We start from the raw sequence: 27,236 nt of genomic DNA, 5'->3' as shown, positions 1-27,236 counted from the left end.
ATTCAACCTTGTAAGCATCAGAAAAACACTAGTAAACAAAATCAAACCTTCATAATAACCTTGAGCTCTGATACCAAAAATGGTCTGTAATGCACACTTGAAGGTGATGAGCAAATTGCAAGTGAAATTTTATGTATTTGGGGTAATGGATGAAGTTACAAAACACATAAAATAATGGTTTTTAAACTTAGTTATCAGTAAAAACATAGGCATACTACCATATCATAAACAGATATTAGCAAAAATGATAAAGGAGTTCACCCCTCTCCTCGGTTACATCTCCTGGTCCAGCTTCTTGGATCAGCTTCCAATGGTGGACCTCTTTCATTAAGTGCTCAAATTTGTGTTTACATGGATTTACAATGCTCAGAATGTAAATATTATGTCTTCAATGGCTTCATAACATTCAAAAAACCCCATTTGGGCTCTTCCTGCACCTCATTTGCCCAAAAACTGAGAAAATTATGCTTCTCCCAAGTTTTTCCAATTTTACACAGCTAACCATCCTATAATTCACCCCAAACCTGGAACTGGTGCACAAATTTAGCCTACAATCACGCCCGACAGTGCAAATTCTTGGACGTGTTAAATGCCCAATAACCCCCATTTTCTGAAAATTAGGGTCGTATGGGGGCATGTGCATATGGGCTGGGGCTAACCGTGCACCCCTGTTGGCCAGCCCTCAACATAACTGGAACCTAAGCACATCGCTTCCTATAAAACCAGGACTAGGGCCAAAAACCACGCATTGAACCCAGATTCTGTGCTAAGTGCTTGCGGTGGTGGCGTGAGGTTCTATGGCGCCATGGGACTGAGAGTGGTCCCCAAACTCCACGCCCGTTGCAACAGCCCCCCAAAGACAACGCCTATGGTCACGCTGGGTATTAAAACCATGGGTTGGGACCTTACCTTAGCACCCTTAGCCCAATCACCTTTCTCTGCTTCGCCATGGGATACATGTTGTGGACAAGACCCTGAGCTAGGCCCTTATAACTCCGCCCTTCTCCACATGTTAGCATCGGGATTTGATGTGCGGTCGTGTGGCATATTGTTGTGGGAGATGACCATGGCTTGGGGTTGGGGCTAAGCTCTAAGACCTTGGTTCCCTCGGCCACGGTTCTATGGTGTGTAGTGTGGTTAGGGGCTAGGGCTTAACCCTGGCCCCTTTCCCCATATGTGCGCAACATCAAATTTATGTATGGTTTTTGAACCATTATTATCAAGGAACAATGTGCATTCTAGTGGTAAGGCTCCTTGCTTCTTAGTGGGAGGTCTCGTGTTCAACTCCCCCATAGGCTTGTTTTCCCATAAACAAATTTTAAAATGCCACCAGGAGGCCATGTGGCAGTCATTCATTGGCCCACGTGGCTTCCAACCATTGGAGCCCAAAAATCACAGTCATCCATATAAAAATAATAAAATAATTCGAACCAATAAGATTCAAATGTTTTTTTTTACCAATTTAGAGTGGCCAAGTGGCAGCCTGCTATTGGCCCAGAAATGTACAGTGAGACTCTCACCTGTAATTTTTTTACCTTTTTGGGAATTCGATCAAAATGTGATATCAGGAGCATACGATATCGGTTTTGAACGATTCAAGTTTCCTTGGATTCAGTTCGCCGAGATCTATGCTCTGGTACAGGTTTTGAGCTCTGTCACACACTTTTAATTATGAGCACTAATTGATCCCTTGGATCAATATCTTTGTATTCTGAATACTACTAATTAATTATTAAAAGTTGTGCGGAGTGCAGAGAGAACTTCATACAACGAAAGCTCTCCACACAATGAAATCGCTCCGCATATAACTCTATGTACAATGAATTGTCCAACATTAGATGAAATTTGTTAATAACAAATACAAATGTACAACACTTTTTCACACTTCTGCATGGATTCTTTGACCGCACAATTCTTCCACATTGTTTTGTACTTATGCATGCATTCTCCCTCCGCACAGTTTTCCCGCACAATTTCCATACTAGTTTTTAAACAATTATAAGGCTCTTGACATTATGAAATGCATTAAATACAATGTGTTATTAAGTCTATGTCTTTTTATTAATCAAAGAATTAGTGTGGAAGCAAGGATTACCAGTAAACATTAGTGTTTATACATATTGTATTACATAATCATTCTAATCATAAAAGGTAACGTACAAATTGTTGAAAGCATTTAATACTAGAGCATGTGAGAATACAAGAATAAAAGCCACCGCCTCCACGTCGACAAGGCTTATACGCCCATGGTGGTTAGAGAATGATTATCGATAAGTCTTATCTCATTCATCTAGATCTTCATTCCATTTAAGATCATCCATATCCTTATTATGGAAGCAATACATTTAATACATTACTTCTCTACTAACTGCTTTTACCAGCATGTCACGCATGACCCTCTGCACGTTGTTGGAGTAATTCTATCTGCCCGCAACCGTCTGCAGTGTAGCGATCAACACGATTAGAGAGGGTGACGTTGAAAGTCTTGGAAAAACCCAAATGAAGTAGGTACTCATCAACCCTAGAATACTATGCCCATGGTGCTTGCCTCAACACATAAAGGGGCTTCTTTAACTTACACACAACGTTATCTCACCCATTCACCTCTAAATGTAACACCCCTCCCTTGTGTGTCAAACTTGCAAAACCTAAGCTAAGAAAAGCTAGGTGTGATGTGTAATATGAAAAGTAAATACAACGTGAAATAAATTAATTAATTAATCACTTGGAAAAGCGAGACACCAAGAGATGAGATTCTTTCCAAATCCCATTGGGGAATGGGATAGGAAAAATCTTTCATGATAGAGCTTCTAGATTCAATTCTATATAAGTTGGATGGATTGGAGATAAATATCCATCGAGATAAGCTAGATGGATTGGAGATAAATATCCATCGAGAAAAACATAAAAGTTGTGCAGGAGAGAAATGCAAGCTTTTATGAGGAAATGCCTTGCGGGAGAGAAAGGTAAGATTTTTTAGGATAAGCCTAGGCAAATGGATAAAAATATCCATAAAAGTGGGACGCCGCTAATGGAAACCATATCATAAAAGAGGGTATTACATTGCATATATCAATTGGGGGTAGTTGATCCATGGCAAGAACCTCAGCTCGGGGGTGAACTGGAAGAGTCGGTTATAAGGTTGGGTGGCAATGCTCTGTTTTCCAAATGACAGTACATCAAATTCTCTTGTCAGATCCCATTACATGGGATGTACTGTATGTTGTTCCTTACCTTGTATATTATTGCAATTCTTTCAGCATATATGTTTAGTTGTATGTGTGATCTTTGTATAGGAGAATGATTGAATAAGGATGCGAGAGATAACTATATATGATAAATGATTTTGGGTCTAAGTTTTGAAACTGTAGAGCCTGTGGTTCAGGTTATCTAATCTATGCATTATGCACTATAAGATGAATTGCATCCATTGAGGCATTCTAGTTCTTTATTCGTATTGCATAAGATATATGTCGGTGGTGTTATATGTATTCATGTGAATGATTTCATTCTTATGCATGTGACTTTTATTGCCTCCAAAAGTAGAGTTAGTGGTAGAAGCATAGTAGGTGGTTGTTATTGCTTGAGCCATGGAGTTATCTTACTCATGATAGAATCTGCATGAGACCACTATGCATAAGCTGAACTACTTACACTAACCTTGTTGTGAGCTGAACATATATGGATGTCTGAGATATCATATGAATCAAAACTTGGTCATCATCATGTTTAGTAAAGGAACATAGTATGCCTCTAACGTTATGTGATATCTCTGGTTTAGCTTGGCAAATATTTATGCATGAGACATGGGTGCATGTGGAACAGGGTGGTATAATGTTTCTAATTGTATAGTTTATGGTTCTTGTTATCTACGCTATATGTTAATGCGTCATAAGAATTGTATCCAATGAGGCTAGTTTAGCTATTTCTGCCTGTTGCATAAGAGTTAAGACAGTAACATTTTTGACTATGCCTGCATTACTATAGTTATGATTCATGACCATGCTAGTGGAAGCAGATGCATGTTCTATTAATGATTGTATGGAGTCATCGAAGAAGTTTATGGGTTGCATGCCATGATTCATTCTTCAAATTATAGTTTATGCCTAAGGATTGATCAAAAGAATATGTATTATTGTGCCTAGGGTGTACCATTCATTACTTTGATGTTGTTCAGTAGTCAAGGTTATGAGTATAGTTGCAGGGATAATCATTGTGCATGTAATGATGGAGCAAATATACTTGTGATAACTATTGAATCTTAACCGTATGCAAAGAAATTTTAAAATTAAGGGAGCCTAGGAGTTAATTCTCAGAGTAGGCTCAGGAGGTACATTAAAAATGGTATCAGAGCTTCGAGTTCAAACCTTTCGGCCTATGGGCCAATCCGCCTCTGTAGGATATGAAAAATTTTCAACTCCTAAATTTGGCCTTACACTCCTAAGAAGTTTTTTGGAGGTTACAGGTATAAGTGCCAAATATGCAAGGATTCTTCAGGGTTGAATCTAAATATTAAAAATGTTTTAATTAAAGGAACGAGGAAGTAATAACATAGGTATATTTTATTCCACTCCATATAGAATATTATTATAAAATCGTTAAGGCTAATTGTCGAAAAATCGGTGGTTTCTATGCATTGAAATGGGTCATATGCACAGTTCTTGCTGCATGCATCATGAAGAAGAGGTATCTATGTTGACACTTGAATTATTTGTCATAGTATGAATTATTTGGAGGGAATATTATTTATTGTTGTTCCTAAACAGTTATTTTAAATTAGTGTATGTGTCAGCAGCAAAATTATTGATTATAGCCTCGTAGAATAACGAACTGTTGGGTAGAAGCAGAGATGTTAGATAGTTGTGGATTGGAGAGCTTGTGAAAAAAAAAACTGGGCTGCACATTTCTCTTCCATATTGACGCCCGGCAGTTTTCTATGTCAGCATATCTAAATCACAGGTCATGTAAGAATACTAATTTTTTTATGCGGGTATTGATTAATCTATGAACCTAATTAATGGAAGGAATACCGCGTACAAGGAGGTACCATCCAACAATTGAATGTCACGATATTAAGTTGTATAATTCTATTAATTTAGAGTTGAATGGGATTGTCAATTACAATGGCATTTAACAGATTGGGTACTTCGCCTAACACCATAGATGCAAACCGCTATCTCTGCCCTCACGTAGATGGCGAAGGGTTTGGATCATTTATTACCCAATCCGAATTATCAGATGTGGTATTTTCCTCGAGCGTTTTGCAAAGATTGAAAGTTGGGGAAATTTCAGGTTCTATCCCTTCAAAGGGTGATGCAAATCAACCTTACCGGTAAAAAAATTATCTTCCTAACTCCCTATTTTACTGCAACTACGTCACAGTTTGAAGCTTTCTCGCTGTGAAGACAAACCGGATCACCGATAGAAAGGGAGGCACGATTTTGAACATTGCTTTTGGTGCAAGCGTCGAATTGGAAATCCTTATAAACTGTCGATGAGTAGATTGACTTACTAAGGAATGCTTTAAAAGTATGTTGATAGGTAAATCCAAGCACCTTTAAGCTTTATGGAATGCTTTAAAAGCATGTGCATAGAGCAACAGCACACTTTAAAGCACAAAACTACGTAACTAAGGGAAGTTATCGTTTTCCCTTTCAACGTCACCCTCTCTAATCGTGTTGATCGCTGCACTGCAGACGGTTGCGGGGGGATAGAATTACTCCAACAACGTGCAGAGGGTCATGCGTGACATGCTGGTAAAAGCAGTCAGTAGAGAAGTAACGTATTAAATGTATTGCTTCCATAATAAGGATATGGATGATCTTAAATGGAATGAAGATCTAGATGAATGAGATAAGACTTATCGATAATCATTCTCTAACCACCATGGGCGTATAAGCCTTGTCGACGTGGAGGCGGTGGCTTTTATTCTTATTTTTGGAAAAAAGTATGGCAAAGCCACAGGGTCTTAGTCATGCCGACAATTGAATTGTGCATGGTTGCCGACAATAGATTTAAACTTAGGTCTCTTATCAACCAAGCATGGTTGTAATGATTGTGCATTTCTGGTTGTTGATCAATTCTCTAAGATATGCTATAGCAAGTGTGTCCTTACATTACACACAATGAAGCTTTTATTTGAGAGTGTTTTGGGTTCATTTTAGGATTCCAAAGACCATTGCCTCTAATGGGAATGATAATTTCCAATGTAATTTTTGGTCTAAGATGAATACCAACTTAACCAAATCCAATTCCTTCCATCTCTAAATAGATGGCTAGATAGAGATAGTTAAAATGATTGTACAAATTCTTAGAATTTACGACTCCAAGCATTCATGTATGTGATATGAAAGTATTCCATATGTTTATCATAGCTACAACAAAACTCTTGACAATTCTACCAAACATAACCCTTCCCAATCATGCTTAAGGTTCTGGCAATTTTTAACTCAAATGATGTAATGTTGCCCATTGCATCAACATAGAAAGAGTCCTCCCTTAATCAAAATGAGCAAGACAAAACAACCAATCTTTTGAATTGATCCAAAACATCCATCAATGACTTCATGATAAAATGCACAAAGTCAATACTAAGTACAAGTGACAACACTATCAACCTCAAGTTCCACACATGTTTTAGTTTGGTGACAAAATATGGTTGCACTTGCACAAAGGGTGATTGGCAAGCCCCACAAGAAGTTAGGAATACTCTCATACGAGACTTATACCATCACCAAGGCTATGTATGAGAATAATTTTGAACACATCTCTCCTCCCTTCCTTAACTTCCACCCGATCAATATTATGGAAACTTTTTAGCCATGATTTTTGCCTCTGCTAAAAACCTTCAAGGTCGTAGAGAACTTGGCCACTATAGAGCTAAACCTTAATGGAATTGCTCAAGCTATAATTAATTGGATCATGGAAAATAATTTGAATACCACCACCAACAAAATATATAACTCTTTCAGGTTATCAAAGTAAGGCAACAACTTCACTAAGGTAATTGGTTAGGAACTAGATCTAGCAAAAGTTCCCATGCATATAAGAACTTGGCATTGGGGCAATTTCTATCCAAAGGGAAGGAAGTGCTCAATGTTTTCATTAGGGTCATCTTAAAAATGGTACTAATATTAATAATTTTGGGGTCCTAAACTTTTACTATGTATTTTAGAGCCTTCATAGGCCTCTTTTTTATTCTAACACCTTATGAAGAGCATCACAATTCAACTACAAATTCTCTTTACAAGCTAAAAAAGAAAAAAGATAAAGCAACATGTTATGATCTCAACAACGAGGCTCTTTTACATACAGCTCAACTTCATCCAATTCAACTACACACTCAACCCTTATTTATTTTTAGGGTTAGGGCTCTTGTATCTTAGGGTCGTTGTCTGTTAGGGTTTTGTCATTATGAGAAAATGTGGTCTCAACCTATTCTCATTAGCATTTTTCCAATGACTATACTATACATATTTGCTCAACGATAGGTAACTAGTGAACTTGTTCAATGCTTGGTTTATGGATATGATAGATAATCACAACTTGTGAAATTTTCAATAAAAATAATACTTTATTTGAAATTAATAAAATTTTAATATTTTATATTTCTTTAATCATTTTGTTCACAAATATGACTCTTATATATATAGGAAACAATTAACATCTTGAAATTATCATATAAGATGCTTCCTCTAATAAGTGCACATATGGAGGGGACTGGTACTTAAATCATTAATTATTATTATTAGAAAAATTAAAATTTTGAGAAAGATTAAAATAATTAGAGCATTCTTAGTTTTGATATTTTCTTATTTTCAGTTTAGATGATTTATTTGACTAAAAGGTTATTTTTATATATGTTTTCTCTTTTGTACTAGCTATTTTAGTTAAATTAATTTATGACAAAAAAAAATGACAACAAATGTCATGTAGCTGGATAAATAAAAAAGATTTTAAAATGTCAAGTAACTAGATAAATAAAAATGTATAGGAAGAAATAATTCATCTCCCATTTATTCTTCCGATGTAACTTTTTTCTATTCTCTTGCCACCATAATTGAGCCTTGATAAATGACCAAAAATAAACTTAGTTGGGTTTTAACATGGTTGCAATTAGGACTTGATAAATAACCAAAACTAAACTTGTATTTTAATATGATTGCATTTAACATATTTGCATGTACTTTTTGAAGAGGCTTCAAGGAAGGCCTTAATTATAGACTTAAGTTCGTCCTTTAAACATTATTCTCTATGTTAATGTCAACATTAAAACCATAAATAAAACCAATATTAGTTTGTATGTTCTTTCCAACAAGAATTTTAATGTAATTTGGACAATGTTAACAATTTAATAATAATCCAATATTCAAATGAATGCAATAATCATAGTTGCAACTAAAAATGACACATCTTGGAAGGGGGGGTGGGCATTGAGGGAGCGGAGCGCTTAGTGTCTGGAACCCTAACCGCCTTCATCATTTTTTTCACGTTACTTGCCCTCTTCCGCTTGGTTCAAGTTTCGTCGTGGTCGCCTTCATTTCCCTTTCCAATTGCAGTTCTCTTGCCATTTATGTGGCTCGTGCTTCGAGGGTTTCTTTCATTACCAGTGCCACCTCTCTCTAATGGAGTTGTTCTTACTGGCATGTTTTTTTCGTGCTTTGGCTTTGATGTGTTGCCATGGTTTCTTTCAACTCGCTAGGGTTCAATTGTCAGTCACTTTTATTGTACAATCTTTCGTTGTTGACGCTTGTTTTGTTGCAGGTGTCCTCTAGGTGGGTTCTGCAATTGATGTGGCATAGTTTGTTCTTGGCTCCAGGGTTCATGGTTCTTGTCGTCACCTGATCGACGTCATGGTTTATATGTTGTTCTTCCTGGGTTTCAACCCTCGAAATGTATGTACCCTTTGGGTTTTGTGCACATTTCCACCTTGTATGATTATATGTAATCTGGACTATTTCAATGTCCATCTGTTCATAAGGTTTCAACCCTATTTGTTTTCTATTTTAAGCTAGGTTTTGAGGCGGTCCCCTAGGGTCATCCTGTAAGCTTATAGTTTCTCTACCATGTTTCTAGTTTTTTGTGCTAGTGCTCGATGTTGTGACGCATTTTTTCCCTCGATGCATTCTTGCATATACAAAATGTAATTATGTTCTCTCCTTTTTAGGTGAATAAAATTATAAGATTTTTCCTCTAGAAAAAAAGAAGGCATGTCCTTAATTGTCACTCAAATTCCATCTGAATTATCAAAAATGTGCAAAGAATGGAGTTAAATTTCGCACTATTTTGATGGCAATCATACTTTTGGACTCAAATCCCTTGAAATGTACTAGTGTTAAATTTGGATATCATAGTAAACCCTTAGAGATTTACTATCTAGTATCAATGAAATGTTCAATAGTAAATGTGACAATTACTTTTGTCAATAGTTAGTTGGTTGTTGGCCTTGGCTTAACCAATATTATACAACAACGGCTAGGTTGTATTGACAAATACAAATATGTAATTATGTCTTTGAGATACATAGTTTTACATACTCTATTGATTACGTATTGGAAAGCATGGTCATTGACTTGGTAATTCTATGTAAAAAGAGATCATTATCTATTAAGGTGTATACAATAATGATAAGTACAAATAGCATATCATGGGAACTTGATTTTTTATTAGTATAGGTCAATAATCATTGTATATACTTAGGATTTTGTGAAATCCTCTAAGTTAAGGCACTTAAGTACCTTTGTGTTCACAAAACCTAAAGAAACAAAGGAACTATCTTTGATATACTATAATCATATATTACAAGGTTAAAAAACATAAAGGGACATGGTTGATTTAACCATTGTAAATATTTTTTTAACAAGTCCTCAAAGCTTATGTACATGTTCATTCACAAAGTGGTCATTGATTTTATTATTAAAGATGTGATCTCAACTTTGTTGAACATTTTCCCTCCTAAATGATCACTAAAAAGGATGTAATATCACTTTTCCCAAAGAGAGCTGACTTACTCTTCTAGAAATACTCAAAACTTAAATAATAAAAACTTTATAGTTATGCACTTCACAACAATGTTGAATCTCCTTTGGAATCCTTACCTTAATCTAGTTAAATTGATCACGTCATTGAATTGGTCTCCCACGCTTTCCACCAACCTCCAATTTTAACAACCATTGTTGCAACTAGTTAGAAACAAGTAGCAAAGAATTTATAAATAAACATGATTTGAAAATTAAGAGATTTCGTTTTCTTCAGGGTGTCTTATCACATCTAAATGAACAATTAAATTTATATATTTTGGACCACAACCTTTTGACATGAGAATACATTATAAGGACACAAATATGTAATAGGCACATTAAAATATTAAAATGTTAGATATAAAAGTTCACACAAATTTACACAAAGTCCTACTATAATGAAAACTCACAAGATCCTTGATTTTAGTGGTCAAAAGCCTTTGCTAATTTGAACTCATGAATATTTTACAAATGTGCATATCAAGCACACCATAAATGCAAGCTTAAGTCATAAAAGGAGAAACCAAGCTCTTCTGGTTGAACTACTATGACAAACTTGAGATGAAGATCGATCTTCAAGCTACAATACCAATATCATGTCTATAAAGATAGAGCAACAAGGCATGGGACCAATCCTCAAAGCAAGTTGCTTATGTTGTTAAAAATTGACCATGTGTAAACTTGAGGTAAAGAAAAGTGATCTTCAAGCTCTAGTACCAAATTATCATGTCTAGAAATATGGGCCAAGATGCAAAAGTGTATACTCTTATAACGAACCCAACTTGCTTAAAAGTATTTACACTTGTACCAAATTATCATTTCTAGAATGACGGAAGAAGATGCAAAAGGGTGTACTCTTATAACGAATCCAACTCAATTAAAAGTATTTACACTTTTCTTATTTAGAATCCTCTACACCAATTCTAAATGAGTGCAAGTAAAAATGTATTCCTTTAAAGTATTTACACTTTTCTTATAAAGAATCTTCTACACCAATTCTAAATGAGTGCAAGTAAAAATGTATTCCTTTAAATCAACCACCTTGAAATGCCTTAGTTTCCTAAATTCCATGATGTCATTAATACCACTTTACAAGACTTTTATAAAATGTGCTAAGAGTATATAGCTTAATGGGCTAACTCAAGTGGTTGAGCACTTTGAACTTCATGCAAAAGATCTCATAATTGCCTACCCTAACTTGATGCCTCTATTGTCTGCGTCACTTGATGTCTATGCTTAATCAAGGGCCATAATCAATATCAAGAAGTTTGTATTGGGTATCATCCATGAATGTATGAAGTGTTTGAGAGATTCCATGTGAAGTTTTCTTTGGAAACAAATGCAAAAAGAGTATAGTGTATGTATATTGATGAACGGTAGAGTTTTAAAGCATGCCATAGCAAGCACACATTGTTAGTTATAGTAACCTTTTTCCAATTAATCAAATTTTGGATATTTCAAGTAATCTAAATTGTGAATTGAAATCCAATCAATGTAATCAATGTATCTTTCATATAATTAGAACAACCCTTTCACAATCTAGTGTAATAATTGAAAATTACAAATAATAAATGATTTAAAATATTTTACTATATTCCATTCTTAATTAATTAAATTTTGTGTATTTCAGATAATTTAATTGTAAATTGAAATCCAAACAAAGTGTATTGATAACCATTCCGTAGTTAAAAATCTATATTCTATTTTTAAGTTGGTTGAGTTGTGTATAGACCAATTTTTAGATGGTATACATTGTTTCCAAGTAGAAATTATATGTAGGTTTTATATGCATGTGACAAATTATATGTAGGTTTTATATGGATGTGACATTTTTCCAGCATATACTTTGGTTGCACACATGCTGAGAGATATATAATATTAAAAAAATCACTAAATTAAAATTAGTTGTAAACTCAAGCCATTTTTTTTTATTGAATTGACTCACCTTAAATCACTTCTCTTTATTCATCAAAAATAACACTTGGAGAGCTGCAAAAATTGGTTAGCAACCAAATAATTGGCCAAAGGCAGAATTTAAAGCCTTTGTTGAGCCTGGATAAAATTATTCTCACATTCAAAATTAAGGATTATAAAAAATAAAGACACGGTACGCCTATAAAGAGAATAATATCATAATATCAATCAAATGATCTAAAAGTCATTGATCAACATTCCACAACTCCACATTTCAACAAGAAATTAACTCGGTACTTCTCTCGCGAATAGTTTTTTGACCTGTTCCATTAGAAAATAAAATAAGCACCATATTCGCATTCTTCAAAATAAACATAGATTGATTGCTTTTGGAACCCAAAAAAACGAGTTTCATTCACAAATAATGAAATTATGTTTTAATTTTAACATGCAAACGAAATACAGGATAACTTATAAGGAGACCGGCACTGACCTGCTCCAACGTCAGGAACATTATTACATTCCATGACCCGAGTCGGCCAAAGTTGGGAATAAATCCCTTGTAAAATGCTAGGGGACCCTGCAAAAAGATATATTGTTTAAATCTCGCTATTGACAATGTATGAAAAGTATATGTAAAAATAGCAGAATAAATAAGAATCACGGCAGCCATTCATAAATCCTCTAATTCAAACACCAACAAAAAGTCTCACAAGAGTACAAACTTTTACTTGCCAAGATATTACTTCCATAAATTGTCCAGCTTCAAATTCCAGAGAATTATAAGAATAAAGAAAAAAGTGTAGAGGTAACAATGATGCTTTCAAACCACACACACCAATGAACGGTTTTGGCCAACGTAAAATAGACACCATTCTAATTAAAACACATTCAAGTGACCACAATAGCTGTACCAAAATCTTTAAAGTAGAACTTAAACAAATAAAGTTCATAATATGATCTCTGAAGAAACAATATCATGGCAAGAAAAACAAGAGAACTCGCCATGTCTGTGTGTGTGTGTGGAGCTTCGCCTTCAAATAGTCCTTTCTATTGAGGCAAAATAGATAAACACAAGTTCTGAAAGGGCATGGATTCTCAACTGAACTCTAATGTAGTTGAATTCAAAACAGGAGATAAATAAAATAGTTTGCTTTTGAGACACGTGAAACTTATAAATTGGCGTACTGAAGATACCAAATTAAAACACAATAATACTCGAGAGTAATATAGCTAGACTCAGCTGCGGCTTGGAAAATTCAAAAAATGCATTATGGTTTGGAAATAATTTTCTACCTTTATAGATACTAATGAAACAGTAGCAAGTTAAAGAGATACATCATCAGTCTTGTATCCAAAAGAAAATGTTTCCAAAACTAAAAGCTGGTCATCTTTTAAGTATAGCTACAGGTATTTCCCTCCACTGTAAAAGCTCATTCTGGTAGTTTTAGCTGATGCTGGTCAATATCTATACGTTCAGCAATACTGATGAAATAGTAGCAGTTGAGCAAACAAAATCAGACTCAAATCGTAAAAGTTTTGCACATTTAAGGTCAGCTAAAACAGTCACTTTTAAGCACTGGACTAGGTAGCAAGTTATAGATAAGCCAAGATGATATATAGTTAGAGACATGACAGAGTCATTACTTAAAAGAGATTCCTCGTAAGTCCAGAATCTACATAAAGACCATATTTAGTGTTGTGTCTTCGTTTTCTTCTCTCTAGTTGAAATGATACGAGTCATTGTTGTGTACCGAACCACAACAAATTTATTAGGTGTTTCTCTATACATGAACTATTTTGTGTATAAGCTCATGATATTGCTATGATGTCACATTTGTAAAAGGTCATTTTATGTGATAAAGGCCCAATTACATAAAGCAGACTCAAAATGTGAAATTTTTGCACGTTTAAGGTCAGCCAAAACAATTATTTTTAACCTGTGGCCTAGGTAGCAAGTTATAGATAAGCTCAGATGAGATAACTTTCCTTTTTATGCTATCCAGAAATGATAAATCATAATAGTCGTTACTTAAAGGAGATTTGTCGTAAGTCCAGAGTTTACACAAAGACCATTTTGGTGGTGTGTCTTCTTTTTCTTCTCTCTATTGTCACCCAAATGATACGAGTCATTATTGTTGTGTACCTAACCACAACATATTTATTAGGTGATTCTCCCTACATGAACTATTTTGTGTATAAGCTCATGACTTGGTTATGATGTTATATTTGTAAAAAGCCATTTTATGTAATAAATGCCTAACGACTTGAGCATCATTAAGTTAAGGATTTTGCCATTCTTGTTATAAATAGGGGTTTCCCCTCTTATGTATCTCATATCATTTTATCAGTACAAATAACCAACACTTCGTGTATTTATTGGGAGACACATTCCTCCATTCATCCGAATATGCAGGTGCCATCCACCCATGAAATAGTAGCAGTAGATGTCCCCATCGTTTCATGCTTATAATCACTGTTCTATTTCAATTTTGTTGCAGTAGTGATTCCATTTGCGTTACAACTTACAAGACCATTGCCAGTCAGTTTCAGTGAAGATTGATCTATCACTCTTGCTATGTGCTTCATTTTTATTTCTTTCCCGCTGGTTTAAAACAAAATATAATGCTGAAGGGAAAATCACAGTGTGTGACTCAAGTGCAGTTGCAAGAAAGTCTGATTTTGAACAAGATATTTGGGAGATGATAAGTAAAAAGGCCCACGGAGCATGCCTCAAAATCCCCATTCCATAATCATGAGGACTATGAAGAGGACGAGGAGAAACTAAATCCTTCTGGTGCAAAAGCAAGTGCCCCTTCAAGATCAGCAATGGTACAGAATCGCTAGAGACCCTATTTTAATCTCTAGACGAAGATCCTATGATATGACTTTGCTGGAGTAGTGGAAGTGCATACATGGCTAAGCAAAGTTAATCATGCATTCAAGGTGTAGTGCATGTATGACCCAGCACATAATTTATAGCACTACAACATCTAGATGGGGCAACTCATACTTGGGGGAAAGATGAATTGCTAAAAATCCTAGAGGAGATTTTAGCAATTTTGTAGATGCATTAACGCAGAACAAATCACATCTGGGATAAGCCTTATGCAGGTTCATGCATTTTTTCAGAGGTGCATGAATATTAAACAATTTAACGAGAAGCTCCAGGTCATCAAGTCCAAGACCAAACTCCCTCTATCAAGCGCATGCCATTTATGTTTTGAATTGTGATTAGAGCTCTGGATTGGGATAAAAACGTTTCACCTAATACTTATCCAAAGGCCATTGTTGCAGCTAGAAGAGTTTTTAGTCATATTGAGGTGATTAAAAGAAATATAATTGGTTACGTGAAAAGGAGCTATACATATATATGATAGAAGGGCCAAGGAAAAGGGCATGTTTGAGTCTCCACATGTTAAACAACATTATCGGGAGCAGCCGGTTTGAACCAGTCCAAACCTATTACCTTGAAACCTGTGGTTGAACTGGAATGAGAAATTAGTTAAATGCTGAACCATCTGATTCAATACCGAATGTTCGTTTCAACTGACAACCACCAAATCGACCTCAAACTTGATGAAAACCCTTTTGTGTCCAACTAAAAACAGAAATCAAAAGACCTAGTACTAATACCTCGATTCAAAGAAATTAAAGGTCAATATATAGTATAGTCTATGTTATCAAACAATAAAGGAATCAATCATGTGATTGTGAATATCTGAATATCAAGGAAAAGGTCTTTAAAATCATAAGAAATAGTTATTTTCTTAGTGGCCTTGTAGAGCTGCAGTCATCATCCTCCACTCAACCTCTGTAAATGATTAGAGTGCCAAGAATTAGAAAGGTTGTGTCATGTTGGTAAACCCTAGGCCCATTGTGAAAACCCTAAAATTCCTTTGAAATCTCTTTCAAATTCACTAGGTTCTAATCTTTCATTTTAGCTCAATCAATTCAAGCAAACTATTTCAAGGCAAAGTTCAACATGAGGTCTCCAATTCTATTCCCACTAAGGTCTGAGTCTGACAAAGCCATTGGATTACCAACGGCTACTGTATTTGGAGGTTGGGCCACCCTCCATCCAAATATTTGCAAGGAGAGTGGGGGGGTGGGAAAAACTTGCAAGGTTGTTCTCGGAAAAAAATGTTGATTTAAAATTCACTTAAAGGTCAAATTTGGGCCGTTGATTTAAAATGTACATTTGCCTCACAGTTACCAAATTTGAGTGAGTTTACCTAAATAATGAAAATAATTGTAGGTTCGATTTGGTGTCAGAACTATTTGGTATTGTTTGATTCTTAATTCGATTGCCGCATGTTGCGGCATTATTGATCATCTTTGGTATCATATCAATTCCTAGTACTCTTGTCAAGCAAAGCGGCAGGATATGCATCTAGATGTCAACACAAGCAAGCCTTTTTATCTCTCCACCATTGACAACAAAATGTAAAGCTCACACACCACTACTAATCTCTTCTTCTACACTTTCTCCTATGGCGTTGCAACCCCCTGCTCACACTGCCACCAACTATGGCTCATACTGTAACTAATACTTGTGACAAAAGCCACATTGCACATTGTAGCAGCCCATGACCAAAGCATTACAGAAAAATGATTTTGAGGAAAGAGATGAGTTCCTATAACCATCCAACACATATATTGTACATCCTTGAAGAAAATTTATGAAATTTGCAAGGTTTCCAAGAGATATAGAAAAAACATTTAAAATTCAAAATTTTCCATCCATATTTCTTTTATATCATATGAATTTGAACTCAATCTCGGTAACTATGCCCACCATGAGGAAGCAAACACCCACCCTAAATCTGGCATTCTCCTCTAATTAAAGTGTCCTCCCTATATTTAGAACAATACTAAATGTAAAAGAAAAGCTAAACTAAAACAACAGAACAACAATTCTAATTACAAAAATTCCTAAAACTAGAAATATCAAATTCGAACTTGATCTTGGTAACTATGCCCACCCTTTGAGGAAGCAAACACCCACCCTAAGTCTGTCATTCTCCTCTAATTAAAGTGTCCTTCCTATGTTTAGAACAACACTAACTCTAAAAGAAAAGCTAAACTAAAAAAACAGAACAACAATTCTAATTACAAAAAATCCTAAAACTAGAAATAATCTATGACTAGAGATTGCATGCTTTGAGATTGCACATCTACTACTACAACCTAAACTATTACACACATTTTGAGACTGTATGAATTTGCAAGATAGGTTGAAGCATGTTGAAGCTAGAGGAGAACTATTGATGAGAAACAAGCACAAAAAACTAACACTCTTTTACAAAGGAATATTTCTCCACCACACCAAGAATCTCTCTCAACATCTCGAACCTCCCCTTAGCCACAAGATTTGTCAAGAAGTCTATATCCCATGATTGCGAAGGCCCATACTCAAGGATCGCTGCTCCCTTCTAAACTCCATAATTGAGGAAAAGGTACCGCATATCATATGAGTGGTAGATAATTTGCAACCCATCATCTAAAATCTATTAAAAATCCCCATTATTTACTTCCCTTGTCCAAGGAAGTCCTCATATGTACCTTGACAAACCCCTAGAATTGGAAAATAATATATAAGGCACATCCTTCATATCAAAGTTGCAAGCTAGCTCTATCTTGCACCATCCATTGAGCTCTTATCAGAACCACCTATATTTACAAGTGATCTACATATATGACCAAGACCAGAAGATCAAATTTAGCAAATAAGCAATGAAAGTTAGGATCTATAGTAGTCTTGGAAAAACCCAAATGAAGTAGGTACTCATCAACCCTAGAATACTATGCCCATGGTGCTTGCCTCAACACATAAAGGGGCTTCTTTAACTTACACATAACGTTATCTCACCCATTCACCTCTAAATGTAACACCCCTCCCTTGTGTGTCAAACTTGCAAAACCTAAGCTAAGAAAAGCTAGGTGTGATGTGTAATATGAAAAGTAAATACAACGTGAAATAAATAAATTAATTAATCACTTGGAAAAGCAAGACACCAATAGATGAGATTCTTTCCAAATCCCATTAGGGAATGGGATAGGAAAAATCTTTCATGATAAAGCTTCTAGATTCAATTCTATATAAGTTAGATGGTTTGGAGATAAATATCCATCGAGATAAGCTGGATGGGTTGGAGATAAATATCCATCGAGAAAAACATAAACACTGTGCGGGAGAGAAATGCAAGCTTTTATGAGGAAATGCCTCGCGGGAGAGAAAGGCAAGTTTTTCTAAGATAAGCCTAGGCAAATGGATAAAAAGATCCACAAAAGCGGGACGCCGCTAATGGAAACCATATCATGAAAGAGGGTATTACATTGCATAGATCAATTAGGCACAGTTGATCCATGGCAAGAACCTCGGCTCAGGGGTGAACTGGAAGAGTCAGTTGTAAGGTTGGGTGGCAATGCTCTATTTTCCAAATGACAGTACATCAATTTCTCTTGTTAGATCCCATTACATGGGATGTACTGTATGTTGTTCCTTACCTCATATATTATTGCAATTATTTCAGCGTATATGTTTAGTTGTATGTGTGATCTTTGTATAGGAGAATGATTGAACAAGGATGCGGGAGATAACTATATATGATAAATGATTTTGGGTCTAAGTTTTGAAACTGTAGAGCATGTGGTTCAAGTTATCTAACCTATGCATTATGCACTATACGATGAATTGCATCCATTGAGGCATTCTAGTTCTGTATTCGTATTGCATAAGATATATGTTTGTCGTGTTATATGTATTCATGTGAATGATTTCATTCTTATGCATGTGACTTTTATTGCCTCCAAAAGTAGAGTTAGTGGTAGAAGCATAGTAGGTGGTTGTTATTGCTTGGGCCATGGAGCTATCTTACTCATGATAGAATCTGCATGGGACCATTATGCATAAGCTGAACTACTTATACTAACCTTGTTGTGAGCTGAACATATATGGATGTGTGAGACATCATATGAATCTAAACTTGGTCATCATTATGTTTAGTAAAGGAACATAGTATGCCTCTAACGTTATGTGATATCTCTAGTTTAGCTTGGCAAATATTTATGCATGAGACATGGGTGCATGTGGAACAAGGTGGTATAATGTTTCTAAATGTATAGTTTATGGTTCTAGTTATCTACGCTATATGTTAACCCGTCATAAGAATTGTATCCAGTGAGGCTAGTTTAGCTATTTTTCCCTGTTGCTAAGAGTTAAGGCAGTGACATTTCTGACTATACCTACATTACTATAGTTATGATTCATGACCATGCTAGTGGAAGCAAATGCATGTTCTATTAATGATTGTATGGACTCATCGAAGAAGTTTATGGGTTGCATGCCATGATTCATTCTTCAAATTATAGTTTATGCCTAAGGATTGATCAAAAGAATATGTATTATTGTGCCTAGGGTGTACCATTCATTCCTTTGATGTTGTTCAGTAGTCAAGGTTACGAGTATAGTTGTAGGGATAATCATTGTGCATGTAATGATGGTTCAAATATACTTGTGATAACTGTTGAATCTTAACCATATGGAAATTTTAAAATTAAGGGAGCCTAGGAGTTAATTCTCAAAGTAGGCTCAGGAGGTACATTAAAAATGGTATCAGAGTTTCGACTTCAAACCTTTCGGCCTATGGGCCAATCCGCCTCTGTAGGATATGAAAAACTTTTAAGTCCTAAATTTGGCCTTACACTACTAAGAAGTTTTCTGGAGGGTCCAGGTATAAGTGCCAAATATGCAAGGATTCTTCAGGGTTGAATCTAAATATTAAAAATGTTTTAATTAAAGGAATGTGGAAGTAATAACATATGTATATTTTATTCCACTCCATATAAAATATTATTATATTAAATCGTTAAGGCTGATTGTCAAAAAATCGGTGGTTTCTATGCATTGAAATGGGTCATATGCACAGTTCGGGTCATATGCACAGTTCTTGCTGCATGCATCATGAAGAAGAGGTATCTATGTTGACACTTGAATTATTTGTCATAGTACGAATTCTTTGGAGGGGATATTATTTATTTTTGTTCCTAAACAGTTATTTAAATTAGTGTATGTGTGAGCAGCAAAATTATTGATTATAGCCTCGTAGAATAACGAACTGTTGGGTAGAAGCAGAGATGTTAGATAGTTGTCGATTGGAGAGCTTGTGAAAAAAAAACCGGGCTGCACATTTCTCTTCCATATTGACGCTCGGCGGTTTTCTATGTCAGCGTATCTAAATCACAGGTCATGTAAGAATACTAATTTTTTTATGCGGGGATTGATTAATCTATGAACCTAATTAATGGAAGGAATACCACGTACAAGGAGGTACCATCCAAGAATTGAATGTCACGATATTAAGCTGTATAATTCTATTAATTTAGAGTTGAATGGGATTGTCAATTACAATGGCATTTAACAGATTGGGTACTTCGCCTAACACCATAGATGCAAACTGCTATCTCTGCCCTCACGTAGATGGCAAAGGGTTTGGATCATTTATTACCCAATCCGAATTATCAGATGTGGTATTTTCCTCGAGCGTTTTGCAGAGATTGAAAGTTGGGGAAATTTCGAGTTCTATCCCTTCAAAGGGTGATGCAAATCAACCTTACCAGTAAAAAAATTATCTTCCTACCTCCTTATTTTACTGCAACTATGTCACAGTTTGAAGCTTTCTCGCTGTGAAGACAAACTGGATCACCGATAGAAAGGGAGGTGCGATTTTGAAAATTGCTTTTGGTGCAAGCATCGAACTGGAAATCCTTATAAATTGTCGATGAGTAGATTGACTTACTAAGGAATGCTTTAAAATCATGTTGATAGGTAAATCCAAGCACCTTTAAGCTTTACGGAATGCTTTAAAAGCATGTGCATAGAGCAACAACACCCTTTAAAGCACAAAACTACGTAACTAAGGGAAGTTATCGTTTTCCCTTTCAACTTCACCCTCTCTAATCGTGTTGATTGCTGCACTGCAGACGATTGCGGGCAGATAGAATTACTCCAACAACGTGCAGAGGGTCATGCGTGACATGCTGGTAAAAGCAGTCAGTAGAGAAGTAATGTATTAAATGTATTGCTTCCATAATATGGATATGGATGATCTTAAATGGAATGAAGATCTAGATGAATGAGATAAGACTTATCAATAATCATTCTCTAACCACCATGGGCGTATAAGCCTTGTCGATGTGGAGGCGGTGGCTTTTATTCTTATTTTTGGAAAAAAGCATGGCAAAGCCACAGGCTTTTTAGTCATGTCGACAATTGAATTAAGAGAAGGTTGTTGTGAAAGCAACACAGTTGCTATAAAGTCCATTCCCTGAGAGCTCGAACATGCAACTCCCTCCTCTAGCCTTTGCGTGGTTTATTTCACTTCTCATAGTTGAATTTCAAATCCATTTAATCCAAGAAGGAAGAGTATCATACTCGATGGATGATGGAAAAGGGTGTAGCATTGTTTTGCTGCAACTACCACCATGCCTGCTCTTGTCCTTCTAGCGGAGGGACTTGTAGCATTCCAAAGGGCGGAAGTAGCCCTGCAGGCAGGGGATCGAGCGGAGGAAAGTTCGTCATGTCCGGAAGAGGCATTGAAGCTAGAAGCCAACGATGGTTTGTTGAGGGGATGGGTTTGGTGCACGTAGGCATTAGAGACCCTGTGGTCAAGAAGTGTTGTCTAGTGTTGGTTGGTGGCCTAGAGATGGAGGTAGCGCGATGCTTAGGAACAACTATCCGCCTCAAGCTACTCAACCTCAACATCACCCTTCCACTGGCTCTGGAGCCTGTGCGCAATATGGTCTGACCCCTCCACCTGGATTCACGTGCCCGCCTCTCAATTAGGAAGGTATACTCCAACATTTCATTCAAATGGAAGATCCATTTTAGTTGGCTTACTTAAATATTGGTATTCGACAAGGAGTGGACATGAATATGGCACCTCTCTTACTATGGTTCAGATCCATTTCTTTTACCACAGTTGGATTTCAAACTTGGTTAAAAACATGAAAAATATAATGAAGAAACGTATGTGCATGCTAGTTTCAAATTTCATCGTTTTGTTTTCGGCAGGTGAAAGCAATTAAAGAGAGGAAATAGTTTTTATTAAAACTAGCTTTAGAATAAAGAATTAAAGAATTGTATCAAAAAAAAACTTCTAATTCGATGATTGGCACATTGGAAGACCATGTCGATTAGAAATGGCAAATACCCAACCATAGCAGTGATTATTTTATTTTAAACCTTAATGGGTGCAAGCACCACAACATGTTAATAAATATGTCATGATTTCCGCAAGGACATGGATATTTTTTTTTCGATTTGTCTGCAAACTTAGTTAAAAACAAGAGTAGCAGATTTGGGGGATAAACAAACTAAATTTTGAGTTGCTTGAATCCTTGAAGGTTGTATCTTAGCCTCTTCGTACATATATGTATGTTTTATTATGTGCAACAAAAGTATGCATGACAAGATTATGAGTATTCATGCATTAACATCTCTCATGTTTAAAAATGGATTTAAGATATTAGATCTGAGACTTTTGTGATACTAATGAAATAGTATCACAAAAGAAATGTCTTTCGGATTAATCACATTATTAGGATGACATTTCGAACCAACTAATGTGGTTCATCCTCAAGACAAGGTGAAAAAATCATACAATCTTCATGTATAAATAGCAAGGATGCATCATTGCCCCAGGGTCAGCTGATGAAACTAGCCGTTGGAGATTAGTTAAACAGGTAAATAGAAATCATAAAAAGTTAGAAAGGAATTATTTAATATTCTAAATTTTATTTAATTATAAGTTGGTTGACATGAGCACGAATAATAGTAATTAGTAGGGGATATGAATAAGCTCTTAATAAAATAGTTTTTAGGAGATTATATATAATATTAGATCAAAATACAGTTTTAAAGGGTTAAGTATTAATAAAAATAGTTGTTATATAATTAATAGTCCAATTTTAGGGTTAAAAAAAACATGTTATAAATTAACATTTAGGAGACGATTAATATAATGTAGAGAATAATCCAAAAATTAATCAGAGGGTTAAGAATGAGATAGGAGTTTATAATTAATATTAAAACTAAAAGGTTTAGATCCAAAATCTTATATAAGAAGTAAAGAGAGGTTAAGAGAAATTAAGAGAAAGATTCAAAATATTATATGTTAAAGAAATAATTAGGAGCTTAGTAATTTATTTTAAAATGGTCAAAGAATGAATCAAAGTGAAGATAAAAATATAAGTTATAAATATATAAAGAAAATGAGAGGAGGGAATTTACTATAATATAAAGTACTAAGTAGATTGAGAAATTATGAATTAAAAAATGATATGAAAGAAATATATAAAAAGGGAAAGGAGGGAAAAATATAAAAGGGGGGAACGAAACAAGAGGATCATAAGGAGAGGGCCAAAATCCAACTCCTACTCAATTTCCAACCATCATCTCTGTTGAGATTTCTGGTATGCCTCTCAATCTCTATAGCCTCCCTAAGCTTCCTATGGTGGAAATGATCAACTCTAGCAATGACTTTGGATTCCTCAATACAGACATGGTGCTTGGATTTCTTCGCATGTCCAACGGCTAGTTTCATGAGCTGACCCTAGGGCAATGATGCATCCTTGTTATTTATACATGAAGATTGTATGATTTTTTCACCTTGTCCTGAGGATGAACCACATTAGTTGGTTCGAAACGTCATCCTAATAATGTGATGAATCCAAAAGATTTAAGATATCTTGAAAGAGGGATAGTTGGATTTGATAAGGAAACGAGAAGGTTTTAATCCTTACAATTACATGAAAATTCTCAAACTAAGTTATTGTTGAATGCTTTGAGAGCACACAAAAACTCTATACCATGATGTACAAGTGGTTTAAAATAATTTTGATAGACCTTGTTTTAAATAAGTATGATCACGGTATTAAAAGTTTGAATAAAGAATTCGAGTGGTGTGTTGTGTTGCTAATCATTACATACTGCTATGAGGATTTGTTCATGATTGTTGATTTAGAATGTTATTGTTGCCTTGATTCGGGAATGATGAGGATTTGAGACATTGAGGAGTCTCACATGTAATGTGGTCATGTGATCATAAGTATTATTGATGTTTCACATATTACTGTTATCATATAGACCCTTCAGCAAATAAGCTTTGATTATAGGTTGATGATGAGGATGATGCTCAGGGGGGGCATATCTGATATATGGTTACCATAGTTGCTCTAGTATGATTGCATGCATAGAGCAATACTAAAGTGGAGAATTAACATGTTATTAATGTTAGTAAGTTACTTTTATTGTGTCCGCTCATAGATGAGGAGCTTAAAAATTTTATTTATTATATAAGTGTCAAAATTTAAGCTATGGTTAAACGCTCTTATGAGGACAGAACTTTATATCATGATTGAAAAATGATATTTGCAAATATGCATAGCAAAGCGGGATAAATTAATCAATTGGTAATCATGATAAACCATGACCATCATAATAATGTGATATTAAATATGGATAACAAATAATGCATCTATAAGAAGAATATGAGTACTTGAGTTGCACAAGTACATGTATGACATGCATGTAGGACTCATTGTGGGGTTGCAACGTGCTACATGGATATGCTTTCATGCATGAAGGAATCATAATTCTCACAACTAAATTATAAGAAAACAAAAAGGAAATTTACCATGTATGTGGAAGAATATGTGGTGTATTTGACTCGGGTTAGATACCATAGAGGTCAAATATTAAACTATGTTTATCTTAAAAATCATTAAATGAATTTTGAAGTGAGTATCTATATATATGAGCAAGTAGAGATTAATAATTACACTTACATTTTTGGATAACTAAATTGCAAGGGGGAAGAGAGAATCCCTGGAAAACTATATTGGAATGAAACAAAATTGATTAATTCAATAAGTAATAGTGATTGGTGGATTTAATGATATGGCCATCATATCATTTTACTCATATTTAAAATTATATTCTGAGATTGCATGGTTGCTATACAAGGGCAAAGTTTAATAAAATACAAACTCATTGAGGTAAATTAGTAATAAGTCATCACCTTATTCTACCCATATCCAAAAATCAAATTATGAGTTGTATAATTAAGAACATAACTTAAGGAAATTAAGTTATGCTTAAAAGATCCTAAGAAGGGATGGGAGATGTGAAAGACAAATATGAGACTAAATACCTTAAAGTTGTCTTTCAAATTTAATGTGGCTATGTTGATCAGTGCACATGCAGGTAATGATGTAATTTACTTTGGATATGGTTTGCCAATGGATGAATCATTTTAATAAGAAATGTTCCAAATACACTTTAATGGAGGAAACAAAACCTTATCAGAAAATTATGCATAGTTAATTTAACATGCATAGGTTGGAACCTATGGGATTCCGGTTGAGTAAAGCAAGAGGCATAAAGTACATGTCAATATAACCTAAACTAGGGATGAGATTGTCGAGTGTGTGCATAAATGTAATACAACATACTGTATACATATTAAAAAAGACATCATACATTAATAATGATATGATAAGAAGGTCAATGGACTAACACCAAAAGTACATCTAGTGTACATACATAATGGAAATCTAGAAGCAATTCCTGGTGCTTCTTGGTTGATAGTAGAAAGACAGTGTAAGCTTATGAGCACCTTCTTAACAGTGCACTCCAATACTAATGTGTGAAGCTTTGCAACTTAAGATGTACCTTAATGTACATATTTGTGCAGATATAGAAGGGGTTCTGAGGGTAACATCTCATAAACATGAACCTTTCCAATCTGCAAAATGAATTGAGATCTGACAAATGAACTTCTTGTGAGAAGTAATAAGAGTAAAATGAACCGTGTGCTTCTACTCTATATAAATAGAGTACATATAGTGGGGCTTGGTGTTGTGGACCAATTTCGAGCAACCTGTTATTATACACTAGTAAGAAAAGATTTGGTAAAGCAAAGATTTCATAAGGATCTAAAGATCTAATATTAGTAGTAAAATAACATATGCATCAAGTAAGATAAGAGGGGATAATTGATCTCTTGGTCTTAAAGGTGAATTAATGTTAAAAGGAGGGTTAACATGTAAATACTGTGGGGTCACACCCTCGCATAAAAATTAAAAGGATGTGAAGTTGCAAGTATTGTAGCATTCATTTGTAACTCCTATATGGGAGATGTATGCATGTGCACACTGTTTATTCAATGGAGTTTAGACATACACTAAATTCGTCATGGCCAACCAGGTGTTGGAAAAAGTACAAAAAGGGCAAATCATACGACATGAATTGTTTAAGTATGGAATAACTATTAAGTACCAACCAATTTTGTTCTTGGTTAAAGACAAACTAAGATGTTTATTAGACTTCAAATATCTATGATAGACTGAGTATCATAGTTAATAGTTTGCTTTATGATTAAGCAGAAGGTATATTCCATTGTTGTTAAAACCTTGTACAGGTGACAAATTTAATCCCAAAACTAAAAGTTATGGGTATGATGAAGTTGTAGTATGCATAATTACTTTTATGATACTATTTTGCTAATATTGTGTTGCAACCACATGAAACAGGAAAATGATTTTCTAAATAAAAGCACTTGAATATTATGACATTAAACTTTTCATTAGTTGCAGAAATGGAACAAGTCCATGAAATTCCTTATTTTCCTAGTAATAAACTGAGCACAGTTTGTTCCACTTATCTAAAGGTAATACAAATAGATGAAGGAATTCTTGGCATAATACTAACATGGTTGGAAACATGTGGATGAAGTAGGCATTGGTATGGTGTACCAGTGGTACAGATGGTACTATGTACAAATGGTATAGATGATACTAGTATGAATACTCCAAAAGTGTTTTCACCTTGCTAGGAGGACTTAGTGACAATTCATAGACATATGGAGGACTTAATTTGGGTGAATGCCTAACCTTGATTAGAGTGTTGAAATGCCACCTTTACCTAGGATTTGTTATCCTAACTAAAACGTTGACTAACCCATTAGGTGCACATGATTGGAAAGTCAACCGTTCAATTGGTGGAGGTGCCTGCTTAGGAGGAGGAGCACTGGACACTTGGAGGAGGGCACTTAGCCCTTACAACTTGAGATTGTGTCATATATTCCCTAGAAGTTGGACGCTATACTTGAGGATGCTTTGGTTAAGGAGCATACTTCATGGAGGTTGGTGATGGACCCAAATAGATATGTTGAGGAGAAGCATTGGAGCTTAGTGACCATAATGATACACATTAGAGTAGCATTGAGCACATGAGAGATC

At 35.1% G+C, this 27,236-nt stretch overlaps 1 protein-coding gene across 1 annotated transcript in view; it reads right to left on the bottom strand.

Moving 5' to 3' along the window:
- Positions 1 to 11,920: 11,920 nt before the first annotated feature.
- LOC149151391 (mitochondrial uncoupling protein 1-like) overlaps positions 11,921 to 27,236 on the bottom strand; it is a 147,266-nt gene continuing 131,950 nt past the window's right edge. Inside the window, exons 8-9 of the mRNA XM_089438932.1 lie at positions 12,427 to 12,513; positions 11,921 to 12,254 (exon numbers count right to left, since the gene is read on the bottom strand). Of these exons, the coding sequence (XP_089295058.1) occupies positions 12,219 to 12,254; positions 12,427 to 12,513 (123 nt within the window). The 3' untranslated portion in view covers positions 11,921 to 12,218. The remainder of the gene's footprint in view (positions 12,255 to 12,426; positions 12,514 to 27,236) is intronic.

Source organism: Pinus tabuliformis, chromosome 9 (assembly GCF_031772625.1).
Source record: "Pinus tabuliformis cultivar Carrire ecotype Pingquan chromosome 9, CPIR1, whole genome shotgun sequence".
Taxonomy (NCBI): domain Eukaryota; kingdom Viridiplantae; phylum Streptophyta; class Pinopsida; order Pinales; family Pinaceae; genus Pinus; species Pinus tabuliformis.
This window is presented reverse-complemented; position numbering and strand designations above follow the sequence as displayed.